Source organism: Rhipicephalus microplus, chromosome 7, assembly GCF_043290135.1.
Source record: "Rhipicephalus microplus isolate Deutch F79 chromosome 7, USDA_Rmic, whole genome shotgun sequence".
Lineage (NCBI taxonomy): Eukaryota > Metazoa > Arthropoda > Arachnida > Ixodida > Ixodidae > Rhipicephalus > Rhipicephalus microplus.
Genome location: NC_134706.1, coordinates 22,229,522 through 22,240,853, shown reverse-complemented (window position 1 = coordinate 22,240,853; position 11,332 = coordinate 22,229,522). Strand labels below are relative to the sequence as shown.

The 11,332-nt window shown below is 46.5% G+C and overlaps 1 protein-coding gene across 1 annotated transcript; it reads right to left on the bottom strand.

Moving 5' to 3' along the window:
- Positions 1-794: 794 nt before the first annotated feature.
- Positions 795-4,281, bottom strand: LOC119185581 (uncharacterized). The gene is made up of 2 exons (XM_075868073.1): positions 4,106-4,281; positions 795-1,091 (listed from the first exon to the last, which is right to left on the bottom strand). Exons 1-2 carry the CDS (start codon positions 4,218-4,220, stop codon positions 865-867), a joined length of 342 nt encoding a protein of 113 aa, XP_075724188.1. The 5' UTR covers positions 4,221-4,281; the 3' UTR covers positions 795-864.
- Between the last annotated feature and the right edge of the window lie 7,051 nt (positions 4,282-11,332).

The following is an 11,332-nucleotide window of genomic DNA, read 5'->3' as shown; positions in this document are numbered from 1 at the left end:
GGTCACTTCAAGGGGCTTCGACATTTGCGGTACGAAAAACATATGTATTAGGCCCTTCCCATGGTAAAAAAAATGCGCCAAGAAAGCTTGCCGTGCACATGCCGCATCAACTATTTAAGTTCATTATCTCTCTCATTCTTTCATTAATTTTTTCTTTCTTTCTTTCTTTCTTCCTTTCTTTTTTTTCTTTTTCTTTCTTTTCATCGCATTGTGGAAGCTTCAATCTCTATTTTTTCTTACTTCATGCCAGGAAGTATACCTTCGTTCGCGTGTTTAGCAGTGCAACGCTTTTCTTGCTACGAGCGAGAACGATGAGCACGTGTGAAACAATTATATTAAACAACAAAAAAACATTATTTTGCAATGTGAAATGGCTTGTAGCTGTATGGGTGGGCGAGTATATGAAAAATTCGAATAAGAAATTGAATATTGTTCTATTCAATTTGGTGTCACCGCCGATCTATTCGTATTCTATTCGACTCCGAAATTCACTATTTGTGCTCCCCTACTTGAAATAACCGCCTCAAAAATCAGGATTCCATTTGAGAAATGGCTGATTGATTGTAATCCATCCCGAGATATCATAGTAATGGAAAACGACCCGTATATGTACGGTTTAGTTAGGCGCACATTCGAGGGCCTATTTGTTCACAATCGTAATTCTGTACACTCTCCGGTGCGGTGTTGTTTTGCATATTGCCGCTAGCATCACGACAATATCATAGAACCGTTGCTAAACCACATGAATGATCCGTTTTTTGTGATAGACTAAGCAATGAAAAAAACTACAGTACTTATGTTAGTGCACAAGCTGGCTAATGTATTTATTACACGGAAGCGTTTCAAAACCGCATCGTCGCAACACTACCACATCTGCACCTGTTGCTGACGGCCATACCAGCCGCCACCTAGTGCATTGCCTGGATTGTAGTAAGAGCCCGAAGGATAGTAGGACCCGTATCCGAAGTTATCGCCGCTGCCATCGTTTCCATAAACGCTCAGTCCTCCGAGACCACCAGCGAAGGGATAATAACCTCCTGAAACGCTGCCTCTGTAGCCACCATATCCGCCGCTGCCATATCCTCCGCTGCCTGTAAGCAGGAAGTTCACAGTTTTAATTAGCAACGTTGATAAGCCGTGTTCAAAAACGCCAATTCTTACAATCATAAACACAGCGCTAAGGTCCTTTTTTGCTGTTCTGCAGTCTTAAAGAAGAACGCGCCAAAGAAACAAACCATGAAGAGTTCCATCTATAGCATTTACGACATCGATCACTGATAAAACTACTCTCTAGGCGATTAACCATGACTGACAAACATTCCAAAAACCTTTGGTAACTAAGCCAACGCTCGCACAAGAAATTAGCTTTGAATCAGGTCAATGTAACTATGCGCTTGTATATTAAGTAGCTATGCCATTCTAACCACTGTACTTGGCGATCTTTCGGTGCCTTCTACTGTTCTGGTCCAAAAGCGCTGTTCCATAACGCTTGAATATGGGTGTCGTAGTTTTACCGCACTGTATTGATCTCTACATTATCGTCGTCTTGCCACACTGCTACCTCTCACAAATATACATTTTCTTTGCCATTAACTGAAATGACTCGCCCCTCACAATGCAGCAACAAGGTGGTCACAAAGACAATTAAGGCCGTCCTTTGCAGCATATCTGCTTTCAATATATAAACACTTCAGTTTAGATGTACGACTTCTACTGACGCCATATGTCCCGTATTTTTGGCCGTTACTTGAGCTTTATTGTTTTTGTCTGATTGTCTACTGCTTTCGAGAACCGTGAAGAACCGAAATAATTTCAAACAGGACATCTTAAAAATAATTTTTTTTACTAGATACCTCAGCGTATACCTCAAGGTATACGTGCATAATTCAGTGAAAGGAATATAATGGTTATATTGTTTTCCCGTTTCAGAAGTGTTATGTTGCCGCGTCTGGAAAGAGGCCTGCCTGTTGTGCAATGTTACTTAGATCTAGATATTATTGTGAGTAATCTAAGAATGTGAAGTGAAATTCTTTATGGCGCCTGGGACACTCATATAAGCTTAGAGTTCCAAACGCGACAGTCGCGTTACGCTCAGCTAATCATTGTTGCTATGTTATCTACTTATATTTACGGTTACGTAATGTATTCTACAAACAAGTACTAATAGGTCACACTACACAGTATGTCAACAAAACAATATCTTAAGATATTTTTGCTTGCGTTTTTTGCCTCCCATACATTACGTATTTGTCTAATGCATCACTCCATGAGTAGAAATTTATTGCACAAGTGGTCGTTGCTTCGGTGTTTCTACTTTCGTCGTTAAAGATTAGCTTTATCAATTTCCTACCCTCGTGTTGTATTCAATCGGCATAAATATATATGCGCCCTCAAAGCACTCCATACAAATGTTGAACCAGCGAAAGCAGAAAGCTAAAGCGTACGGCCTTGTTGTTTAACAGTGGGCTCAACCCGACGCTCAGAACTATTGGTTACTTGTTCGCCTTTCTTCATGAGGTTGGGCTTGTGTATACCACAGTGTTTATTTCACATGCTCAACATTGTACCTCGCAGGATTGCAGTCATGGGGGAGTTTAATGAGCAGTTGCGCGCGCTTCACTATGCCTTATTCACCATGGTTGTTCTCGAACCACAGGTGGTCACAGACGTTGGAGCCGAAGCCAACGTGCTGCTGGAAAAACTCCCGCCGAAACCGGGCGTTGGCCACGGTGAACGCACTCTCACAATCGTCACGTTGATGCCCTCGTGCCGGCAACGGCGCTTGTTCGGCGCGGCGTTATTGCAAGCGTTCGAGATCACTATTTCACACTGTGGCGTGGTTTACCATACCTGCCCGCGACCGGCGCTTGCGTTCTCGTTAATGATTTAGCGTAGCTCGGAAAGCTGCCGGATCACCGGAGCGCCGTTCTTGCCTTCACTCGTCATTTCTGGCCTGTTTTTGTTGCCGGACTGCACCATCGGCCCGGTGAGTGCGAGCTCTCTCACGTTTCCTATGTCGGCGCTCTTCTAGACTTGTCCGTGGCATACTCATATGTGGAAGATTTCAGGAGGAACTGATGTGCGCGTGCTCTGCGCCCCGGCTGCGATGGGATGGATGCGTCGCCCTTCCCAACGCAGCGAATGGCACGTGTGCTTGTATATCACGCTGAGAACAAAATAACAAATTAACTGAGAGCACAGTCGTTAGAGACTGCTCGAGACAGCGATGCCAACAGGTTTTTTTGTTTCTTCTAGTCATATTTAGCTTTCGTTGTAAAATATGCTGGTAGGAGTAAACGACTTGTAAAAACTCTTACTGTATATATTTTCTCCTCGCAAAATATTCATTTAAGAACGATGAGCCGATTTTTTTCACATTAAAACACACAAATAAAAACAGCTAGGCCTGCGCTGAACGCACAGCACTGTCACAGCGAAGGCTGAAAGAGTGGCCTTTCAGAACCTTTTTAACGCTCTTCGGGTAGCTGCTCTAAGCACACTTGCAGAGTACCCACTACGCCATGAATCGTTGTTTAGTAGGCAGCCATTCACACTGCCATTTTTTATCCTTTTTCGGAGAAACATGGTACCCGCTGCACACTCGCATTTTTTTTGTGTGTGGCAGCTGCCGACGACGAAAAATTATGCAAGGAGGTTTCGCGATCCCCACAATCCCCCGCAGTAGGTATGCGCTAAATTATAGGTGAACAAGTTCAAGCTTTTGCATAGGGTCGGAGCTTTTAAGACCCGCTCGTTGCGCAATTCGCATTATGTGACACCTGGCTGTTCCTTTGCCGTTCTAAACGTTTTATTACTCATATTAACGCAATTACTTTCCAGACATGAGGCCTGCTTTAGGACAGTCTGCAGAGGAGTTTCAAGCGCCGTAGTGGCTTTGTAGTAAAATACTGGGCTGGCAAGCTGAGGACCCGGGTTTGATTCACATTGTCCTGAATGTTCTTGTTTATGTTTTTTTCCTTATTCGTGCGATGGTGATTACGGACATTGGTGACGGCGGACAACTATGGCGCACGCGCAAGCCGCCTTGGGATCTCATAACAGCTTTCGCTGTGAAATATTTGATCTTACAAAAATATATGCTCACCGTAGCCATATGGGTCGTAGCTGTTGGAGCCCACACCCCACTGTATGGTCTGCTGATACGAGGCCACGAAGGCCACGGACACTGCCAGCACGGAAACTATGAGAATGCGGCTCATGGTTGTAGTTTCAATGTCCAACTATTGCACTGACTCTGAGAGCTACTACGCTCTTTATAGGCAAACTATTATCTCAGTGCTGGCCACTTGTCATCTCAAAGGGTGATGTCAAATCTACAATCTGTCGAACACATTGTCCCGACTGTCATCACTCAAGAAAATCACAAAATTCTTTGTCCTTTTATAACATGTAGTTCCGGCATCAATTGGATGCTTTGTATATTTTGATGAATTGCCTTTGTTCGGCAACAGCCAACCCACTTGACATGGTTTTATTGAACAAGGCTGCCGCAAAACTCGTCCTGTATGATGGATTGATGGGAGAAGTAAAATGCGACAATATATTTTGTCCACCCAGGCACGTGCCGTTCTAGCATGGCTCAGTCATTAAGACAATGCCGTAGCTATGATGTTAGGGACGTCCTGCTTTATTAGGGGTTTAAAACAATTCCGTATTATTTGAGTGAGCCAGCTGTCCTTCATATTAAAATAGAACGGCGAGGAGCACAAGCATGACGACAGTTCGACCCTTTTAGAAAAGCAATATTGCAAAAGACCTTACCTACTTTATTAGATGCGAAGCGTCTTGGGATCAAGCTCAATTCAGTGTGCCTTGTGACCACCCTTTCAGCGCATGCGTGCCCTTCCCGCTCTCACTCCTCTCTTACGCTCACCCTTCTTTTTCGGGTCACCGGTGCAGGATACGAAACACCTGTACAGCAGTACCGCATTCGCACCTCCACTGCAAATGTGTACCCTCCTTCCCCATTCTCTACTGTTCTATGCTCCCCTTCCCTATGCTCCCCATGTTAACGCATTCTACGTTTTCATGAGAAAGAGCGTGCCTGCGTCCTCCGTAGCCCTTGATTGCCGGCCTCCTTCCACGTGAAGGCGAGTAGGTTGGAGGATAAGGTCCTCACGTGAGTGACCCACACCTCCCGTGCAGCTTCGCTTCGCCCATGATCCTCTTAACCGGGATATAGGCAAACACAGACCGACAGACAAAAACCTTTATTGGGTCCTGAGAAACGCTACACTTTTAGAGCAATGTCGCGGGCCGCTCCCACGTAGGAACGGTGGTGCCTAGCCTCACCGCCAAATCGTGGGCTCTCTCGACAGTCCGTAGTTGTGGTAGCAACTCTGAACTTCGTAAAACAGAGTCCCAATCCTCTTCTGTGTGCCGACTTAAGCCCCGTTACGAGGGGCACTGCCAGAGCATATGTGCTAAGTCACTAACCTCACCACAATCAGGACAAGTAGAATCAAAAGCCTCTGAGGAGACCATGCTGTGGAAATATAAGCTTAGATAGGACCTGGCCTGGAGCATTCTAAACGTGATGGCGTGACGTCTAGACAACTTTCTGTGCGGAGGAGCAAATGACCGCCTACTCAACAGGTAGTGTTTAGCCACTTCACTGAATGCAAGTAAAGCGTCCCTAAACATCTCACTGCCAACCTGCGGACCTGCGTCTTCTCCACCACGGAGGGTTAGTGCACGCGCCCGGGAGTGAGCAGTGTCATTCAGGTTTACTAGAGAGTCCAGTAGGGGTTCGAGATATGCAGAAAACCAGGTAATGGTATGTGAGAAAAGTGTCCTATTTTCAAGAGGTTTAAATACTTCAGCACAGATGGAACAGGAAGTGAATGCCTTGACCGCTGACTTTGAATAAATGAAGATTTGCGATCTACAGTCATCAAAAAGGGCAAGCGCTACAGTCAACAGTTCGGCTCTTGAGAGAGTAGTGACCTTAACTGACGCAGCATTGATAATAGAACCCATGTGATTGAAAGAGATAACAGAAAACCTAGCTGGCGACTGTACTGAGGGGCATCGACAAAACGCACTCAATTAGGATCGTTGCTGATGTTCTTCAGAAGTGTGATGGCCTTAGCTCGGCGCCTGCCAATGTTGTGCTGAGGATGGACGTTTCGCGGAAACGGAGTGACTTGGATGGCAGTACGCTGTTCATTCGGCAGTTGAAGACGGTGATACTCTACGAGCTCCGGACTGACACCTAGGATGGACAAAATCTTCCTATCAGTCGGTATAAACGACAGGCGCAATAGCTGTGCAGTCTCTTGGGCTTCAATGATCTCATCTAGGGTGTTATGAACTCCTAGCTGCATAGTTGTTCAGTGCTTGTGCGCATGGGGATGCCCAACACCCTCTTCATGCTTCTTATTAGCAGAGTTTCCAGCTTCTTCTTTTCGAATCCATACCATCAGTGCGTGGTAGCAACGTCCGTTATATGACTCATGAGGAATGCATGAAAGAGCCTCGGTATATTGTCCTCTCTGAGTACTCAACCCCCTTTCTGTTGAAAACCCTATTAATCAACTTGATCATGTCCTCGGTTTTGGTTCAAAATCTTAGCGATGGTTTGCCCTTTGTACCCATGCGACTCTATAATCGTGCCCAGCACTCTAATAGCGTCTGCTCAGAGTCGGAATGTGAAGTAAAATGTCCACCTCTGATAAAGGCTTCCAGTTTTTGCCTTGGCTCCTTTTCTGCGTGGCCTCAATAAAAGCAGCTCTCATTTGCTCGAGGATCACCTCAGCCCTTTGCCAGCAAGGAAGAGCTTCGTTTGATCGACAGCTTCCTGGAGTGCTGTTTTGACTTCCCCTTCGCTACCTCCAGGACACCAGATGGCAATATCATCAGCATAAAGCGTATTGCTAATGCCCTTCACGTTTGATAGCAGTGTGGACAACTTGCAAATAGCGATGTTAAAAAGAAGTGGTGATATCACCGCTCCTTGCGGCGTGCCTTCAGGACCCAGTGCTATGGCAGAAAACTTGAGGTCCCCGATATTGAGTGTGGTCTTGGATTCGAGAAAAGAGCTGACGTATCTGTGGAAGGCTTCGCTCAGTCCAAGCTCTGAAACAGAGTTTAGGATGCGCGCGTGAGAGATGTTGTCAAACGCTTTTTCCGAGTCAAAACCCAGGATTCCTCTTACGTCCGTTGTGTTGACATCTATGATTTGATGTTTGAGTAGCTACATTGTGTCTTGTGTGGACAAAGATGGGCAAAACCTACCACGTTTAAGGGAAAAGACCTTTCTTCTCGATGTACTTAGAGACATGCTTGTGAATGACATGCTCCGCCACCTTGCCGACACAGGACGTTAGCGATATGGGCCTAAGATTGGCTAAACCTGGAGGTCACCCCAGCTTGGAAATGAAGACGACCGACGTCATTTTCCAAGAGTCTGGTACAGAAGCTTCTCTTCATATGCGATTGATCTCATTGGTAAGAATATTGATGGATTTGTCTTTCAGGTTCCCGAGGGCCCTGTTAGAGATGCCATCCGGCCCCGGAGCCGATCGTCCATTAAGGTTTTGAAGAACTTGCTAAGTGGCGCTGGTGGTAAAGGACTCTCTGAGCTCAGCGCCAGGGGGTCCAGTGTAATACAGTCTGAACAGCTCAAGGAGCTAATGGGTAAATATCTGTGAGCCAAACTATCCAGTATAGCGTCTTCAGAATCACTGTCTGGTGGCATGTATGAGTTTAGCAATGCCTTGTCTTTCATTACTTTTGGCATTCAACTCGTTCAAATGTGCTTTAGCAAATTCCACTTCCCTGTTATTCTCAATTAGCCATCAACAGAATTGCACACCTCATCCCACTGCTGTCTTGAGATGGTTTGGCAGTGGTCCTCGATGGTTCGGTTAAGTTCTGCAATTTTCTTGCAGAGCCAACGATTGAGCCTCTGCCCCTTCCACCTATTGAGTACTGATTTCTTGGCCTCTAGCAGTTGCGCAAGGCAGCTGTCCATCCTATCTGTTTCGCAATCCGTGTGTATCTTTTCTTGTCACCTCACTAACGTCTCCCTTGAGCTGCTTTGCCCATTGATCCAGGCTGGGGTTGAGCCTTCAGCATGCGCGCGTTATTTTCTAATATGCCAGAAATAATCCTAATCTGCGAAGCTAAACTCTCTTACGGGCGTGTCTTTTACACTGATATGGGTAGGTAGGACATTATGGTCACTACCCAGATCCACGTGCAAGTTGCGCCAAGTAGCAGATTCGACATTTTAATCAAAAGTAAGATCTGGCGTGGTGTTCCTCGTGCAGGAGCTACCCATTATGGTCGGAAATGCTGGGTCCCCTATCGGAAAAATTGCCATGGTGGATACTGGAAAACATGGTGGGAGTAGTGGAAATAATAGTGGGCATGGTGGAAATTATGATGGCTATGGTGGGACGTAGTGGAAAATATGGTGGTTATGCTGGGACATACTGGGTGGTATGGTGTACAGATGATGGGTAAAGTGGAAATGATGGTGGAAAGCAGAGGCTAGATAGTGGGCAATAATGGGACACTCTGCCCACCATTGCGATAATGCTGGGAAGCCCCAAGTATATGGTGGGTGGTGCTTATTATGGTGGGTTACATGGTGTACCAAGTTGAGAAACTCTTCCCACCATTGCGATAATGCTGGGAAGCACTAAGCAGATGATGGGTGCTGCTTGTGATGGTGGGCCACATGGTGTGCCAAGCTGAGAAGCTCTGCCCACCATCGCGATAATGCTGGGAAGCAGTAAGCAGATGATGGGTGGGCTTATAATGGCGTGCAATTTATATAGTGTACAAAGCTGGGATCTGTACGCTACATGTTCTACCACCATGATTTCCACCAAAGGTTAGGCCTACTGACCGAGCCCGTACAATTGTGTTATCCGTGCTTCCGGGTTTCAGAATACATGATTACGACGATTAAGTATGACAATACAGCACAGCCATATGGCATCAATTAACCTAAATGAAGCATTTTTCATTGTGTATGGTGTCCGCACAAGAAGCAACAAACATCGATGCGATGCGATTAAAGCACTCCCAGAGAACGTAATTAAGTGTCTTCTCACCGACAGCCGCCGGTCACACTCGCCGGCATTTCTCTAGCTTTTGTACGAGAACTCAGACGTGCAATTCGTGTGCTTGGTGAACCAATATGATAGCGTAATGTTTCCGGCACACTGCATTTGTTTTGGCCAAGCCGTTATGTAGTTGTTGCTTTAGCGAAAGAGCTACAGCATTGCGCTGGAGCGACCGCCCTCTACATTGCGCGAGAAGCATCCAAATACTCAATCAAATAAATTAGGCGTATCTATGGAATGAGCCTAGAAGCGTCATAAAGCGTGAGCAGATGTCGCCCTTTAGAACGAGCGCGAAACGGATATTAAACTTGGCAGACCCCGCCGGTAAACTGTTGCTGCTCCCCAGTCCACTTGGTTTTTTTTTTCTTGAAGTTGTGAATTTTAAAAAGTAGCACTAGTGCCATTAACATAGTGGCAATCGTTACAGGCCGCAGTTGCTTGTGTTTAATAAATGTGCAATATTTAGTAGCAGGTGTAGATCTTGTCTATGTTGTTTGTGTACACGACAAACATAACTAAGTTGAACCTTATGTTTGTATGGCAACTAAGTATTTAACATGCAATCAACGTCATGTTGGTGTGGCACAGTGGTTGGCGTCTTCGAATGGGAATCCGCAGGTTGCAAGTTCGATCCTCCGTGGCGCCTTGTTTTTTTTACGGGACGGGTGTTTTTTATACCGTTTTTATAGAATTCTTTTTTATTTTTTGTGGCAGCTCGACACGGTGATTCTGACGTCATTTCGCGCTCAAGTGTTGCCGGCACTGCAGCACCCACCATACCCACCATGCGCCATGGTGGGCATTTCTCACCATTCACCCACTACATTAATCCACTATAATGGTGGGTGGTGGTTTCCACCATGCCCACCATTCGTTTTTTTCCGATAGGGGATCCGTGGCCAGGGTGAGGTTCAAGTTTGTCGCCGCTTGCCACAAATTCTCGCCTTTACGGGACGACCGCAGATAACCTCAAGCCTTATGAGGAGTGTTGAAATAACCCGCAACCAGGAGCCAGGAGATAACGGCCTTGGCGACAGCCCTACTCAACATCGCCGCAGACCTTTGTCTCGAGTCATTTGATGAACTATAAATATGAAGAATGAAAACACTACTTTTGAAATTACACCCTGGAATAGTTTCGACCAATGAGTGTTCCACCTTACTACTGTCCATAGAAAGATTGTGAGAGATATAGGTGTACTCCTTAGACACGAGCGTGCAAATGCCCCTCCGTCTATCGCCATAAAGATCATGGGATTTGTACCCCGGCAAAATGACAGAATCCCAAAGCGTCTCCAGAGGCAAAATGACTTGCGCCTTTTCAGAGTGAGAACGAATGAACGGCCGAAGAACCTTCTTGCTGGTGAACCCTCAGCAGTCCCACAAGGAAATCCTGAACTATCTAAGTGGACGCGCTATGTTTAGGCTCCAAAGATCGTTCGGAACCGTTGACCTAAGCATCCAAAGCACAGAAGTTAGCGTCCAGCGCTTTGACCTAAGCATCCAGCGCACGGAACTTGTCCGTCAATGTATCGGCCTTGACATGAACCAATGTGACTGTTTGCTAAGCGACCAGAACGTTTCTCTGATCTCCGTTTTAAAACTATGCAGTTCCTCATCAAGTGCGAGCCTCGTCAAAGGCCTATTTTTGGCTGGACGAACAGTACACTGCGCTTTCATAGGCGTTTCGACGGGTGTCTCCGCGGGTCTTTCCACGGGCCCCGTTACCTGTTTCTGGGATCTTTTGACGCGGTCAGTTCACTTGGTCGCCGTGGCAGCAGGCACCTGAGTAATCACGGCTGGGCCCCGTGATCGGGAACAGCTCCGGGACTGGGAACGGCTTGTTGGTCAGGGACCACTCCTGCATCGAGAGAACTTTTTCGAACTTCTGAACTTGGACCTGGACTTGTTGGCCAGTTCAGACAGCTCATGTATCGGTGGGAAGTCTTTGTCAAAGTCGCGTCTCTCTCTTCTGCGCTGTCTGACAATGAAAGGTATCTCGAATCTTAATGTACAAGTTCTGTCAGCCGTTAGATGAGGCCTTCCACAGAAGGCACACTTTGGCGAGCAAACCTGCTGGCTGCCTTGGGAGGCCATTTCGCAACCCCGGCAGATAACATTTCCTGGGTTGGGGAACACGTGGGTCTGTGGCCGAGTCTACCACAGGCATAGCAGACGTTCATCTGCCGTCGGTAGAGGGTGCACTTGACTATGCTGGGACCCAACCTGACGTA